This window comes from Condylostylus longicornis, unplaced genomic scaffold, assembly GCF_029603195.1.
Source record: "Condylostylus longicornis isolate FDR11 unplaced genomic scaffold, ASM2960319v2 ptg000135l, whole genome shotgun sequence".
NCBI lineage: Eukaryota > Metazoa > Arthropoda > Insecta > Diptera > Dolichopodidae > Condylostylus > Condylostylus longicornis.
The window spans coordinates 7435640-7454220 of NW_026578103.1; the positions used below are offsets into that span (position 1 = coordinate 7435640).

At 24.4% G+C, this 18581-nt stretch overlaps 2 protein-coding genes across 5 annotated transcripts in view; one reads left to right on the forward strand and one right to left on the reverse strand.

Moving 5' to 3' along the window:
- LOC129614982 (sodium- and chloride-dependent GABA transporter ine) overlaps window positions 1-7779 on the reverse strand; it is a 60594-nt gene extending 52815 nt beyond the window's left edge. For 2 of the 4 annotated variants that reach the window (XM_055529986.1, XM_055529981.1), the window contains exon 1: window positions 7610-7779. The gene's annotated coding sequence lies outside the window, so the exon portion shown is untranslated. Of the gene's footprint in view, window positions 1-7601 lie in introns of all 4 variants that reach the window. The other 2 variants (XM_055529983.1, XM_055529982.1) reach the window with 2 other exon arrangements.
- A 9753-nt stretch (window positions 7780-17532) lies between these two features.
- LOC129615156 (N-acylneuraminate cytidylyltransferase) lies at window positions 17533-18255 on the forward strand. Its single transcript, XM_055530249.1, has one exon. It carries the CDS (start codon window positions 17533-17535, stop codon window positions 18253-18255), a length of 723 nt encoding a protein of 240 aa, XP_055386224.1.
- The last annotated feature ends 326 nt before the right edge of the window (window positions 18256-18581 follow it).

Below are 18581 nucleotides of genomic sequence, written 5' to 3' on the forward strand. Positions count from 1 at the left end.
GAAAAAAAGTTGTTGATGCTATACCGATGTGATGCGTTTACCTTGCTGATGCAATATTATTTTAACATTTTTGAACACTTTCTAAATCATAAGTTTTTTAGCGTTTATTTTGAAAAGGTTTTGTGTAAAAGTATTTTTATTATTAAGAATTGAAAATCTATTAAAAAAATTTTTTTAATTTCAATTAAGTTTTGCAGATTTTAATATAATGGAACATTGTAAAATATTAATACCGTGCATATAGAGAAATAATTAGCTGTATTAATTATTAAATTAAAATAATAAATTATTTACTTCTCAGCTTCCATTTAAAAAACTTTGCATCAATACAAAATCACAAAAAAAAAAAAACTCATATAAAGCTGATTTAATATTACGCGCATACGATGCGTATTTTTGACATTTCTGGAAACCAAATTTTAAAATATTACCGCATTGATGCATTTTCGTACATGATTACACATCGATGCTGCATTGATTACTTTCCGATTATACCCAAAATACAAATATTGATGAGGTGATTACTTTCGAAAAACAATAAAAAAAGTCATTTGTGAAATTTATTTTTAATTTATCATTTCATAAATTTTTCTTTATTAATTATAGAATTTTTTCATTATTTCAGTAAATTTTCTAAGTACACGTTTAGATACTCCAACCACCGTAACTGCAGTATTATAGCACATTTCAGCAATATTGACACTATTATTGTACAAATAGCGTTAGTAATACGCACTGCAAAGTTATAATGAGTTGTGTAGTATTACAGTAACCGCAATGCCAACTGAACGTAATAGCAAGAACTGAAGTGAAAATCATTCAAGTTTTCATGTTTCGATAGTTTTACAACTTAATAAAATTTGTATTTAACAACTAGTTAATAATTAAATTACTGATATAGAACAACGCGATTTATTTATCTCTTCACCTATATATAAGCAATTATCTCTAAAATTACGATTTAACTTTAGAATCATATCTACATATGAACATATGTATGTCCATAATGACATGATGAATTTTTAAAACTTTTATATTTACTAATAAATTTTACTTTTATTTCAAAACACAATAACAATTTATGCAAATTTTTTTGTTGTACATATAGAAAAGAAAAAGCTAGTCATTTAAGAGCATCCCTGCAGCTTAAAATAAGGTTACGCATTTCCGCTTTATCATTTTGTTTGTTACAGTGCAACTAAACTTTTTGTTTTAATGCATAATTTTTTATAAATTGCATAATGCAAAACGAAAAAACAAAATTAAACAGAAGGCAAAAGTAAAATATAAATATTAACATTTGTCAAAATGCATTTTTTTTTCACTATAGAGTCTATTTTATGGAGGTTGGTTCAAAAATAAATTTTAAAATTTTTTGATTGGTTTTCAGCAAAAATTTTCGAAAAATTTTCGAAAAATTTCGAAATTGAGCTCAAATTCAATTGTGACTAATTAAACATTGTAGCGTATTAATCAAGGTTATTGGTTTTCGATTGTACCTCGGTTGAGGAAGAAAATTATGTTCATATTTTGGTATTCTGTATTCGGGCCTATGAAGCTTGTAAGAACCTTTTAATTACTATCGCGTTACAGGAATATTTTCCATGTACCTAAATCATGAGAGCTATATGTACAAACTGTACCTAAAAACATAATGAATACTTAAAGATGAAATAGCACAACAAAACATTTTAATTTTTGTATTTAAATTAAAATTTTGATTTTAAAATTTCACATAATTGTATAATTAACGATTATTTATACAACTGCATACCATTTGGTGTGTCTTAATTTTAGAATATAATCATAAATATTGTAAAGTCTATTTCAATAGCAGCTTTTACTATACATATAAATAGTACAATGAATTGTGAAACAAAAAGGCGAAAAAAATGGCACTAATGAATAAATATTGAATAAAATATTTTTTTTTGTATTATATTAACATGATAATAGTAAATATATATACATATATATATATATATTTTGATTACATTAAAATTTTCATAATAACAATTTTTGTATTTACTATGTATCGGTAAGCTATTAAAGTATATAGAATTTTCTAAGATTTATTCTTGTATGTATTCCGAATAAATGAGTTTTCGAGGTATACTATAAGTAGTGCAGTCAGTATATAGTTATACAATATTGAATTAAATTAAAAATTTTCAAAACAATGATATTGTAAGTAATTGTTATTTATGTGATTAACATTTTATCAAAACATAAAACAAAAATTTATTGACTGTGTTGCCATATAGTTGATAAAATTGATGTTTTATGCAAAAATTTTGAAACTCTACCAGAACCACCTCTCAGTCCTTAAAGTATATTAATATAGTGAATATAAGAATCAAGTACCGAAACCGAAGGTATTAATTTAGCATTAATATTACCGAAAAGTCAAAATTATGTGAGCTTTTACGAAATATACATATGTATACATATAGATGCCATAAAGCTATTCAGAGTAAAATACTGGACAAGCAAGTATTAATTTAATTGTTTTAGAAAATTTTTAAGCTGCAATTTTGAAATTTTACACAGTCAACTTTATGAATTTCTCAACATAAAAAAATGTAGTCGTTCTCATACGAACAGTGTTGCCAACTCAATCTCTTATCGTTATATTGGTAATAATAGGTTTTTCTCTAAAAAAAATTCTAGTTAAAAATATTGTAAAAGAGAAAGACTGAGTTTTATTTTTTCTATTTTCACTCTAAAGTTTAGAATTTAAACGTTGAAAACATATAAAATTTATATCAATTGCATTTTTTTTTTCGCGGAATACAAAAATTGTAAAATCACTATTGTTGATATTTGTTTGACTGAAAAAATTTTACCGTTGTACCGTTAAATTTGAATTTGACGTATGACTTTTAAGGAACGTCAAGTAATAGTTAACTAGAAAAGAGGTATGTGATATGAGTATACCTATTAGGGATACGTTCATTAACAGGGGTTACTGGTGGCTAGAAGAACAACTTTAAACAATGAAATACTGTGTGAGAGACGTACTTCCAGTATTTTCTCTTTAATTTAAGCTTAGTTTAAGTTAGGATAGGGTTTTTATTTTATTAAAAAATAATTAATTTTAGGTTTTTTTACAAAAACAATTTTCCTAAAATAAAAAAAAAAAAGAAATTATTGTAATTAATAATCATTTTAATCAACTAGCAATCCTCTAATACATTACAGAATACAACTAGCTACAAGAAAACAATAAGTTTTTAAGTTAGTTATACCAATTTTTTTTTTTTATGTAAATAAATTTTTTTTTTAAACTTTTTTGTTATATAGTTAATAAGAAGAAAATGGATTAAATAAAGTTTACAAACAAAAAAAAAAAAAAATAGAAAAGAGGTTTTTCGGTAAAAACATTATTTTGAGAATTCAACAGCAAAAAAAAACAAGAAAGTTCTCTTTATAATATTTTTTATTAGAATTTTTCTGAAGCGTAAAAATTGTAACTTCATCTAAATGAGTTTAAATGTGAAGAATTCATGAAACAGAACTAATATAAAAATTCTGGTGTGGCTAACTTTTAGTATCCGTGACTTCAATAATGCTTTATCAAAAGTTTAAGTACGGAGCTTTCATTACCTTTACATTGTAAAAAAAACTGCTCAAGTTTTTGATGCATTTTGGAATACAGTTTTTACAATATTAATACATACTTTGTCGTTTGTTTGAAAATTTCAATTTAAAGTTCTATAAGAAAAGCGTGCTCGATTTTTTCAATACCCAATTTACTTTTATTTTACGTATGTACTAAGTATAGAACGCATTTTGGAAAAGTGTACAATGTCATGAGTTTTTACTAAACTTTTTAGAATGTGATACTTTGTAAAGTTTACGTCGTAAGCGCATTACTGAAGTCACGTTATCTTTAACTTTACAATATTGTTTTTCATATATAAGTGTACCAGAACCTAAAATATTAAATTTATTGCATAGCATAACAAAACAAGAGGGTAAAAATTATGTGGCTGTTTTCGTCTTCCCATTGCACCGAATCCACATTATAATAATGTATACAAACAATTTAAGTTCTTTATAGCCATCTTTATGAGGAAAGTAATATCAGTAACCATCTAATTTTAACAAACAATTAAATAATAACAAATTTATAAATTAATATTTGATAGATTTTGCTTTTGACTTAAAAATTTGATAAAATTCAACATTGATAAAAGTGAGGAAAATTTAATTTAATTACTAAAATTAATTTGTTTGTATTTTTGGCAATATTTTTGGTATATCTGCATTCAGTATGCAATTCTTAAGAGTATTTTCCCGACCATTTTTATTGAAAATATTAAGATTATAACCTTTATGTTTTTATTTAAAAAAATTTAATATTTAAAATAAATTTTATCTTTATACCTTTGTTACCTTCTTTTTGTATATATACTTATATACATATATATTTCAGATTAACAATAAGAAAAACCCCAACCTAAATTATTTATTTCCTTATTTACGAGTAATATTTTGAATTAATCGTACAAACATATAAACATATATATATATAATATAATTTTGTGATCAATGTATTATAAGTATATAGCTATAAATGGAATGTTTTATTGCAAATTTAATGTAAATAAGAAAATATATAACATGTGTAATTTACATACTTAAGTTTTCATTATGTATTTACTTATATTATAAAATATTAAATTTAAATATTTAATAATATTTATTATTACTTATATACATATATTCAAATTATAATATTGCCATATAAAGGCTTTCATTTTCTTTAATGCCGGTATTTTTTAGTGACGATATTTTTTTTTTCTTGCTGATTTTCCTTACACAATTCCATTTTAATTGAAGATTATAAGAAAAAAAAAAAAAACAAAACAACAATAAGAAAAAATAATAAGAAATCTTCTAATGTAAATACACACTTTATATATAATAAGTATATATACATAGATTTCTTTATATATATGTATGTACAAGTAAGTATACATAAGTATAGTAGAAATACTATGATAATTTCTCTTTAATGAAATTTAATTATGATATGAGTAATCATTTAATTTAACACTATAAAAAATGTTTACTGAACTAAATATATGTATATGTAAATATATATATATATGTATTAATAATATGATCACGCAATAATAAAAAATGTACAACTTTAATTTTATTCACACTCACTTCTTATGATACACACATGCACATAAATTAACGTATATTACGTGTGTCACACATATTGTGTGTAAGCCTATACGTTACACTTGTTTAATATTATTAATAAATTATAAAATTAATAATTATAATTTAATTCAGAAATTTCGATTAAAAATATTTTTATTTGAATAAATTAAATAAATTAATTAATTAATTAGAAAAATATTTGATTTATTTTCATTTGAAATTAAATTTCACAAAAATTTTTTAACATTCTTCTGTTTTGTAATTGTTTTATTGGAAAAAATATTGTTAGATTTTATTTTTTTCTGAGTAACATTTCGGCTTTTACTAATATTTTATATTGATTTTCAAAGAAATTACAGAATAAATTTTTTTAAACAATTTTGTATGTATGTATACATATTCGAGTATATGTAAATATAAGATCAATGTACATTTTTTTTGAAAGTTATTACTTTATTCAAATTTTAATTATTATATTACTGTACATAATTATTATAAATTTTAGTTCATAATAATATTATATTTTTAAAACTACATATTTGTTCGCTTATAATATTAATGTTTAAATATACAAACTTATAATTTAGTAAATAAGCACACATTATATTATTTGTATAAGTATTCAATTTGGATCACTGAACGTTTAACTGCACTCTTTTTTATTTATAACATTTTATTTATATGTAAATATTAAATTATTTATTCTTTCATTATCTATTATGAAAACATTATGTTCGTATACGTCTTATATACCTAGGTCATTCCTGAAAAGTAGTACTATACACTTGTGGCAAATTAAATTAAAATACAAATGATATTCTTGAAGATTGTTATATGAATTAGTATAACATTAAGAATATAATAAAAATATACAGTAATACTTCGATATACGATATTTAATTATCATATAAATATATTGTATATATATCGTATTGTATATATATCGTAAGTTTTAAAACTGCAACAAAATAGTTACGACAAAACAACAATTTTACATGTCGAAAATTTTTATTTAGAAACATTTGTATTCACTCCAGAAGAAAATTTCAGATCGCTTCACGAAACCATATTTGACTCAGTTGTCTTATTAACAAAAATAACAAGCTCTTCCAGTGAATGTGTTTTTTTTTCACGAAGAATTATTTTTTAATTTTTTCACAAACTTTATTTAATATAAGATACACGTTGTCAAAAAATATCTTAGTTTTGTCGAGACGTAATACGTATCGAAACTTATTAATTATCAAAATTTAAATTGGAGTTATATTTCAAGTTTTGTCTTGTAAAGGCACATTTCGAAAAATTTGTAAATACAATGTACGAGTACATTACCAGCCTGATCGTGAGCTTTTTTACTCACTTTTTATTCTTTTTCAAGTCAGAATTATAAGTATTTTCTAATGGATGTTTAACTTTTCCAATAAGATTACTCATTTTTTAGTATGTGAGATAGATGATCAGGGCCTAAGTTTGTGATGCATATCATTTAGTTATGCAGGCAATACATACATATAAATTATAGAAACGACCGGCGTAATTTAACAAGGAACACAGTATTATTGTTGCATTTATTATACGAGTATTATCGGCTCAATATTAAATACACATAAATATATGTAAAATTACTCAAGGTGGGAAATATTATACTCGTATATGTATATATTGTATGTAGCTGTCAGAAATTAATAATAAAGTAATCTCAAGTATTCCATTTGCGATTATGTTATTTAATTTTTAAATATATATAATACGTATACATTATGTATTGGAATTTTATAAAAAATTAATTATTATAATTCGCTCAATTTAACAATTTATTAAAAATATTAATTATTATTGTTAACGTTTAGTGTTAATTTTTATAAATATTTCATATTTTCATTTTTTATACATTTTATTTTAATGGTTTTTAATTAAAGTTATATATGAAATTAAGGACTTATATTTCAAGTTGACACAAACTATTTAAATTCGTTTCAAATTGATATTCAAATCAGAGGGTATCTGTATACAAATAGATAATATACATATAATTGTAATACATTATTTTATATTATAAAATAATATTTTTAATATATTTTTGTGTTGAAATTATGGTCTATGACTAGATAGCAAATTATAATATGCGGATTTAATTAAGTAGAAGTAGATGATAATTTAATTTTATTTTTTCTATTTTTTATTTTATCATTTTACGTATTTGTTTTTGTTCAAAATATTATTAATTATTTTATATATGTGTCTGTTTGTGTCTTGTATTTTTTTTATATACGTTTTTATTCTAATTCTATTAAAATTGCAGCTTAAATTAAAAATAATTGCAAATATTTTAATTTCTCAAATAATACGCATTTATTTTTGTGTTATTTAATATTCATTTCTTTCTTCTTTTAATATAGATATTTAATGTTTATTATTATTACTTTATTACCACATATAAATTACATGTTTCGTTAAATTTCCTTATCTTGTCGTAATTCGCGCTTAAAATTTTTTTTTTAGTATTTCTTCTATGTTTTTTTCTACATTTTTCTCATTATTAAATAAATAATAATATCATTATATACAGTTATAAAAGTTTGAGTGCATCACCGCTTACTGTCAAATGTCAACTGAGCGATCACTGAATTAATATGAAAAAAGAAAAATAAAATAATCAAAATCAACAAAGAAAAGGAAAAAAAATGAAAAAAGAAAAAGTAAAAAGCAAAAAAAATATATGTGTATAATTTTCAAACCGTGACTTTATCTTGATATGAGGAGATATGAATTACAGTTTTAAGTAGAGTAAAAACCAAATATGTACGTATATATGTATGTATGTATCTATATATGTATTTATATTTATATTACAGTTGAGTCTAGCTTAGAGGGAACCCTATAGTAGTAGAATTATTTTTGCAACTTATTTTTCTTCTGCAATGCAAGTGTAAAATTTTTTTTCCCAATTTTACTCTCCATCTCTAATTTTGAGTACTTTTTACTCATGAAAAAGCGAATGAATTTCATGATTTTATCTCTAAAGGGGATTTTTCTCTTTCTATTTTTAAATATATTATTATTTATTTCATAAGTTATTGTTTGTACAAGTGTTTTTGTGGTACTTGTACAATTTTATTAATTGAATGTTTATATTTTAGTTTGCCCACAACAAAATACTGTGATGTGTAATTCAAGGTTTAGATCTTAAATACAGCTTCTGAACCAGCAAAACGCCAATTATTTTTAATATCAAACAAATTTAATGCATAAATAATCACCGACAAATTCTGGATAAATGAAGAAACCTTTATAAATTATAAATGAAAATCTCAGTCGCTTGGAATTTAATTAAACCAGATTCACCTGTAATATATATGTATATGTATTTGTAAGTACATCACAAAATTTTTGTGATCTCAAAGACCTCTGCTGTTTCGTCTACTTGATTCTATTTTGGATAAGCTACTAATGTACATACATATATAGATAGATATCTATAATATATTAATTCTATTTACATTGGAGTACGATTTTATAGAAGAGCAGATAAATTATGTACACATATTGTTATTGAAACAGTATTCCTATTCTAATTCAATAGATTCTATACGCATTTAAATATATGTTAGCTAAAAATTTTAACAAAACGATGCCGAAATTTGATCAAATGTTAAAATTGACTTCATTTTTTAGTCGGACAAATTTCCGAGTCAATATTTCTCTACTAAATATTGCCCAATAATTTTAATTAAACCTTAGTATTTATAGTATATTCAAATGTTGCTGTCTTCATAATTGCAAGAGTACAGCAGTACGAGTCAGTTATAACCTGTATAATTTTTGCTGTAGCAATATCATAGCAATGCAATATTATACTTTTTAATCCTTGCACTTCGTGAAGGGTTTTTATTAACTTTGGTATGGAGTTTGTAACTACTTGAAGGAGTCATCTGCGGTATGGACATATATATATATATTCTTGCTCAGCGTCAAATTCTGCGTCGATTTAGACATGTCCGTTTGTCCGTCCGTCCGTCAGTCCGTCCGTCCGTCCGTCCTTCCGTCCGTCCGTCCGATCGCACGATAACTCAAAAACGAATAATGCAATCGACACCAAACTTTCACAAGTTTTTTCTTTTGTGCCAAGGACGAGCCCTATTGTTATTGGACTAATTCGGACAACGGGTTCGGGTAGCTGCCATACAACTCAAAGAGTTTATTTTAAATATTTGAAAAACTAATAAAACTTAAAAAACTAATAAATATAAAATTTTGTATACATGTGTCCAATTATATTCTACACATGCTCTAAAAATTATAATGGGATAGCTGCACCGGTTCGGGTGGCTGCCATACAACTCCAATAGCAAATTTTTTATATTCGGAAAAATAATAAAGTCAGATTCATGAAACTTGGCAGTCATGTGTCCAATTATAGGTCAAATATATTTCTGAAGTTTTAGAGGAATTGCTTGACAGGTTCGGGTACCTGCCATACAACTCCAGAAGCTAATTTTAAATATTTGGAAAAATAATAAAGTCAGATTCATGAAACTTGGCAGTTGTGTGTCGAGTTATAGGTCAGATATATTTCTGAAGTTTTGGTGGAATTGCTTGACAGGTTCGAGTAGCTCCCATACAAGTCTAAAAGCTTATTTTAAGTATTTGGAAAAATAATAAAGTCAGATTCATGAGCTTTGGCAGTCGTGTGTCCAATTATAGGTCAGACATATTTCTGAAGTTTTGATGGAATTGCTTGACGGGTTCAGGTACGTGCCATACAACTCCAAAAGCTAATTTTAAATATTTGGAAAAATTATAAAGTCAGATTCATGAAACTTGGTAGTTGGATGTCCAATTATAGGTTAGACATATCCGTGAAGTTTCTATAGACTGATTTCACAGGTTCGAGTAATTCCTATACAATAACGAATGGTGCAGGGTATAATTCAATCGGTTTATACCGAGTGAAACGTTTTTACTTGTTTTTGTTTTTAATTTTGTATACCTTTATTTGATTCAGACTAAGGTGTTCAATCAACGTAACGATATTTAGTTATATTCAGCAACACAATTGTAATTGCTGAATAAATTCAATTGATATTAAATTAGATTCTGTTAGGTGTTATCCTTAATTGGAATACTGATTATAGACTTTTATATATATTTAATAAAGTTGGGTCAAACCAATGGTTTGTATTGTAGCACTTTTCCCTTCAACAAGTGAAAATACTGCTTTGCAAAACAATCGATGTGGACCTACCACACTATTAAAATTATTTTCATTCATATACGAAACTATTTCTGGGATTGCATATATTTAGGATGAATAGTTTATGCAGTTTTTAAAATAAAGCGAAAATTAATTTAATGCTCTTATTATATTAACCCCTCTTTAATACATACATAAGGGTTAACAAGACAAGAAAAACAGCATCAAAAATTTGAAAAACAAATCGGATATTATGTAACGGCAAATCTTAACGGCCATTTTGTTTTTTTAAAGTTCAAATATAGTTTGTAAAATTTCAAAAATGTATATGGTTCAACTACAGTAAACAGTTTAAAGATGGCATTTTTAGGGCTTTGAGGTAAGGTATTTACCCTTTTAGAGGGAAGGAGATGGTAAAAATTATGTTCTACGAAATTTAGTTTCTAGTAAAGATCTATGTACATATAAAATTTCAGGTTTCTATTTTCAAGGCTGTAGAAGTTTTGTAAACAGACACACGGACAGACGGACGGACGAATGGGCGGACGGACGAACGGGCGGATGGACAGAGTGAAACTAATAAGCACTTTTTTTCAAAAATTTTTTGGAAAAGTGCTAAAAAGTACATAATCTTGTCCGTTACCATTAACTGTGCGAATATTATACTCGTGTGTGTTTTAAAATTCTTGAATGAATATTAATTGTTATGTACTTATATATGAAGATGTACACTATTTTAGTACAGGGTGAACAATACAATATTTATATACTATAAATATATAATACATGAACTAAATATTGCTGTCATTAAAAGAACATAAATATATTCGCTGACAAACTTTATTTAATTTAAGATACACTTTGACGTTGTCAAAAAATATCATAGTTTTGTCGAGACGAATATATGTGTATACGTACTTGATATTTATAAATTTCATTTTAGCAAATATAACCTATGAATATTTACAATGGTAGTATTGAGAAATATACTTTCCTTTTGAATAGGAGTTTGTAGATTGTAGCAAAACATTGAATTGCTGTACATTTTCGCTCTGATTTTTTCCTTACCACGGTCTGTGTTATATAACTGGTTGAAAATATTTTGATTACTTAAATTTTACACGCTGAAAACTCAACTTGTATATTTTATAGACACCCCCATGCAAAATCCATTTAAATAAAACTTATAAATTAGAATAATTGGTAATCAGTTTTTTTAGTATTAATTTTCGAAAAATCTTGCATATAATATGTTTTGAATATAAAATCTATTTGATGAAATCTAATACAAAAAAAAAAAGAAAAATCAAATTATAAAATAAGAACAAAAACAAGTAAATCGTAAAATGTTCGGGTATCTTTCTGGTATACATTTTCGTATAGTTTAGCTTGTATAACAGTTTACTTAATAAGTACGTGTGTGGCTGCATATACATAATGTACTTGTATGTAATTTGTATGTTCTTAATTAATATATTCGTATATCTATTAAACTCAGTTTGAGAATTCAATATTTCAGGTTACAGAAAGAGTTTAATGAGAGGAAGCACGGTATGTATGTAAATTTTTGTATATTAAACAAGGATCAACGATTCTAATTTATTTTCAATAAAAATTTTAAATGAAATGGGACTTTCATTATGTCCAAACTTCAATCAACTCAATTAGAATATACTTATACTTTATTTTTCATTTTAGAATGTCTTAATGTTGTTGCAAATTTAATAATTTTAATTCTAGGCTTTATTAATTACATTTTTAGACTTTTAGTAATGGGGCCAATGAGCAGATCAAAAATTATTGCACTATAAAGACTTATTCTCTAAAATTTACATATTATTCAAGGGTATAATTTCACCAAAAAAACTTATTGATTAAGACTATAAACTCTAGATTCTAGAATATAGAACTATATTTGATTGAACTTAGTTCAAAATTACTACTATACATACATACTTATATGAACGAATCATAAACACAATTTTATCAGTGTTTTTATTTAATTTTGATAAAAAAGAAGCAAACTACTAATATTTTACAATGATACATGAGCTTATGTGCATATGTGGATACTATGTGTTTTAGAATTTTATTTAAAGAACAATTTTGATTATCTGAACAATAGATACTTACTATTAATATTTTATTTTATATTTTCAATCATTGACTTTGGTCTCATTTATCCCTTTCAGACACAAACGATTTCTTTGACACGCAGCGTAAATTAAATTTAATCAATGTAAATTTCCTCCGAAATTTACAAAATTGTAATGTTAAAATAAATTCGTATGTTGAAAATTAAAAATTGATTTCTAAATAATTAAACTGAAATTAAATAACATCGTCATGGTGTAGGTATATATATATGAATATATTTTTTTCGGTATCGAATTCAGAGTCAAACTACAGTTATATCAGTCCGTTCACATGTCTGGCTGTAAGTCCCAGTGATAACTTAAAATCTTATTCGGTTAGGATAACTAAATTTTCACAATTACTTAGAATTGTTTGTAGAAACTATAATTTAACTTACAGATTCGATCGAAGAGCCCGTCCGAGTAGCTTCTACAAAACTTCATTAATATACAGTACATAAATGAATTTCACCAAAGGGGCGATATTTTGATAAAATTTGGAGTTGATTTTCTAAGTACTTGCAATATTTTGCATAGAACTTTGAAATAATTTGATCATATCTAGAGTATACAAATTTTGTAGCAGCTTTAAATTTAAACAGAAGCAAAATGTCAGATGAGAGAAATTTTGTCAGATGAGATAATATGAATCGTACAAACTGTTATCGTGAAGTAACTGTAACCGTAGAGGTATCAGAAGTTTAACACAATCAATTCTATTTGCTCCTGTTAAGTGTTTGATCTGAAAGGGTTATTTATATTAGATAAAATATAAAAACTGATGTCAACGTAAAATTTGACTCTACAATTGTTTCATAATATAAATTGTTCTGTGTTCAGTACATTTACGATATAATTATGTATGTATGTGTAACTTTCTTTTTGAATTCATTTAAAATTAAAACAAATTTAAATTATGACAACAATTAAAAATTTTTAATATAAAAGAAAAGAAATTTTTTTTAAATAATATTTTTGATGAATAGCATGAAAAGTTCACTGAATTAAAACTTTTTTCCATAATTTATACTTTTACTATGTGTTTTTGGAGTTGATATGTGTATGCATGTATCGCAAAAATTTATATTGTACGATTTGTTTCTCTAAAATTTCAAAATATATTAATTATTTTTATTAGCCGCCAAAATGAACAAAATTTAAAATTTAAAATTTAAATCGGAATATTTTACAAGTTTTTACATTCGGAATATTTAACATGTTTTTTAAAATCTACTCCATACTATGATTAAACTAAAATCATCATGGCTCTTATATCGTGCTTTAAAAGCTCAAGTTTTTATTAAGCTTCAAGAAAACTGTTTATAACATTCAAGTAAGTCAATATCAAATATTACACGTACATATCTTTTTCGGATTTAAAAAAACATAAAACATACACTTTTCAAAAAATCAAAATTGCTTCATTGCGAGTACTTCCTTTATTCTATATGAATTTTCGTTGGCCCAAAAACAGCAGCAATGTTATAAAAGTTTCCCATTTTTTACAATATCACGAAAACTTTTAATTTTTTTAATTATAGAAAAGATTTCACCTTTTTGATTAATACTCTCTTTAACTCCGCAGTGACTAGGAATTATTAATTTAGTTTTAAGGTAATGAAATTATGAAGTTAACCATGCAATTTGTATATAATACGAGTATCAACTCAACCTTGTTTAGGAACACTGCTACTTATAAAATTATAAATCCACTAAGAATATTAATCTTAATACAATTTTTACTTATTTGTTACTGTTAAAATAAAAAATTCTTATACCATGACATTTGTTTAAATCATTTAGGAGCACAACATGGCAAAATATCTGATTAAAAATTGAACGATTGAATGAGTTTATGAGTTGATTTAAAAGATCCAATTTTTCTGTAAGTAAAACAATATAATCGATAATCTATAATATTAAAACAATATTTATATATAAAAATCTATAAGGTTATCCGTGCTCACCAATGAAATCGCCAATTTTTTTAAAATGTTCACCAAGGTTCCGTAACCTATATTTACGGAGTATTTTCTAAAGATCTATAACTAAGAATAACGGTAGATTTGTAGATTGTAGATTTTCTCAAGGGAACCGAGTGGGGCAGGAGTATCCCCCGGTATAACTGTAAAATAAATGTAATTTCTAAAATACAAAGTAAAATTTTTTTGTTAGTGTTGTATGGTAAATAAATGAGACTCAACTCGTTAGATACGAACCTAAATACGAAAAAATTTGACGTAAACAAAAGAATAATGGAATAAATATTTAAAATTAAGTGATAATAGAGCAGTAAATAATACCATATTAACATTACAGTGGAAAGCAACAACACTTCATTATGGTATTCTTACACACGTGTTATAATATTGTGTACACATAAAAAACATATAAGAGCGCTATCGTTTTTTCACTTTTCCATACTTAGAATTGTAGCAAGAATATAGAATTGTAGCAATTAATATAGAACGGTGATTTTGCTTTGTATGAAAAAATAAGATTAATTAAAAGCATTTTCGCTTAATATTTTTTACACTTTTTAATTTATTATTATGTAGATGACTTGGACATATTTATGAGACAATAACGATAAAATATTGCTATTATTAGAATTGAAAAAGTTGTAAAACATTTTTGTGTGTTGTAAAAATTACAATGTAGAATTTTATAATTTTATTCTTTTTTTTTGTTAACTGTTATATTGAAATCGCCATTTACAAAATAAAATCATCACATATTCCATTTACAATTTCTTAAAATTATTTATGAAAATAAACTGAAAAAAAAAAAATGATTACAGAAAATATGAACTGTTGTAACAAGTATTAATATATATGGATATGTACACACATACATATGTATTTATAGAGCAAGAGTATGAAAATATTTAGGATGTAAGTTTTGTTTTATATTTTATTAATTAACAAAAAATTTTTAGACTCCGTTCTATCACAAAACTGAATTCAATTAATTTTGAATTGTCCAATTATTGCAGAACCACACCAGTTATATCATCAGTTAAGATAAGAGAGAAAACAAAACACTTTTATATGCAAACAAATTATTTTCGTTTGTTAATCATCCTCTTTATGACCAAATGTTCAATGATAAAATTTATTTTCAATTGAAGAAGAAAAACATTAAAAGTCAATTATGCCATGAAAGATTTAGAAATATGCTGAGAAACTCATTTATAACCAAAATAATTTTGAAAAAATAATATTCAGTTCTGCTGTTATTTTTGGTTTATAAATAGCAAAAGAATATTATTTACCTGATTATACTTATGTCACAGTGGAACTATACGCCATTTTCAAATCTCTAATATACTTAAATCAACATTTTTCTCATAAAATTTCTGTTATTTGTATTACTTTAAAAATAGTCGACACGTTTAAAGCCCCCCTCAATACGTTATTTTTTCATTAACGAAGCAAAATGTCGGGGAACGTGAATTTCGATTAAATTAAATGAAAATAGAAAATTAATTTAAAAAATTTGTTTTCCAAAATAATTTCTTATTCTTTATTTAAAAATGTTACTTATAGCTAGTAAATTTTATTTTATGTGCAATATAAGCTTGATAGAAATATTTTTATTAATTGTAAAATAAAAAAATTGATTGGTATACAGTAGAAGTGTACTATTTTTAGTACTAGTTCAGTATGATGGTTATGTTGCGTTGCACATCTAAATGTTTCTCTCCTAAATTTATGCAATTTTTTTTCTACAAATAAAACTTTTATTAATCTACAATCTACAACTAACTATTATATTGTTGTCTTCCCTAAACAAAGTTTAATGTTGATTTAAACAATTTTTTTAATGATATAATTTAAACCGAAAATAGATTAATAATAATGTTCTTAATATTGTTGTTAACGATAATTTAAGCTTAAAACTATTTGGATACTCTATTGATAAGGTCAATAATTGGAGTATTTTAAAATGTTATCAAACATAATTTAAGCTATATAGGCGGGTTATAGTACGATTTTTATTAAATTCCATATTTCATTTTAAAATATTTAATAATTTATATAATACTAAATTTTCATTAGGCTAGTAAAATTGAGATTATTGGAATGAAATTTTTTAAGGAAAGAGAAATTTTCAGGTTTATTCTAACAAAATTTTTTTTAGCTGTTATTCATTTCAATATTTTTCACATATGTATATGTATATGTATAGCCATATGTAATTGAAAGTGGTTTCCGGAATAGACTTTTTGAAAAGGTAAAAATTTGAGAATCAGCCAGTTAGTTAATCATTATCAACTAATTTAAAAATAAATTCATAATTTTGTTTAGTGACGCGTTGTTTTTTTTAGTAAAATTAATTTGTGAGTTCATAATATAGAATTTCATTATAGCCATAAAAAATTGTGTTTGTTGTGAGTTCATAAACAAGTTTATAAACACGAATTATCTTAAATATAAATCCTTATTTTAATTCTTATATTAAATAGTTTTAAGAAAATTCAATAAAAAATATTTTCCAAAATAAGTGAAACATATTCCAAAAAAATATATAAAAAAAAAATCAACTGGAGCGCGGAATAGTGTGGACTAATTTTCGATATATTTATGTACTTTAATAAGAAATTCTGTACCGTATATACCGCACATATCGCATACACCTACATACATATCGCGTAAACACTCCATTCCTATTTTATTCTTATTTTATAGTTTATATAATAAATAAAAGATAATTTCTTTAATATATGGAATTTCCTACTATTGTGTTGCACATATTATCCAACAAAAGTGAAAAAAATAAATAACACTATGAAATAATGGAGAAATGCAATAACGAAAATTCGTTTAGAATAAAATGTATTTGTATTAGCGGAAGTATTTAATTAGAGCAACAAACTATGAAAATTCAAAAATATTATGAAGCTAAAAAAAAATTCATCTTTTAGTATCGATATAAAATTTCATCTAAACATTTGAAAAAAAAATGCTTTTCAAACTTTTTACTATAACTTTTTTAATTTTATTATTCGATTGCAAAAATCTAATGGCAATGTCATTGTCATGTCCGGCCAAATTATTCTGGTTAAAAACAAATGAACCACAATATGCTTTGATATTGGCTAGAGGTGGTTCAAAAGGAATACCTAGAAAAAATCTTCAAAAATTAAATGGTGTAACATTACTAGAACGTACAATTAAAATAATTCAAGAAACAAATTTATTTACCGAAATTTGGGTTTCAACTGAAGATAAAGAAATAAATGAAACAGCACAAAAAATTGGAGCTCTTTCACATACAAGACCCAAATATTTAGCTGAAGATGAAACCTCATCATTGGATGCAGTTAAAGAGTTTTTAAATAAATATAAATATATAAAAAAATTGGCTTTATTTCAATGTACTTCTCCTTTTCTTCGACATCAATATATTAAAGATGGTATAAATAAATTTCAAAATTCTGAATGTGTTTTTTCGGTTACACAAAGTTTTAAACTAAGATGGCAATTATATGATAATGAAAGAGAACTTGTTCATCCAATTAATTTCAAATTAGATAAACGTCCAAGAAGACAAGATTGGTCTGGAGAATTTTATGAAAATGGAATGTTTTATTTTGCCAATCGTTATTTAATTTTAGAAAATAATTCTTTTCAATCAAAACTATGTAAAATTGTAATAATATCACAATATGATGGATTGGAAATTGATACTCTAGAAGATCTAGATATTGCTGAATATTTGACAAATAAACGACAAACTGACTAAATTTATTCTAAAACATAACAATTAAAATTTAAAAAGATTAATTTAATTGTATGGATAATCCGATAATTTCTAAAATACTATGTAATAATTAACTCAATAATTTGGTTTGCACTCTAATATATAAAATAAATAAATAAAATAAATATAAACGCTTATGTATATTTTCTTATATCAAGGGTTTTTATAAATCCTCACAATTTCAATTTCTGAATCAAATTAGAATTATAATTTCACTTTATGTCGCAAATGGCAAAAAATATTTTATTTTCAAAAGTATTAATGAAAACAATACAGCACTTAAAATCAATATTTTTATACCCGTACGA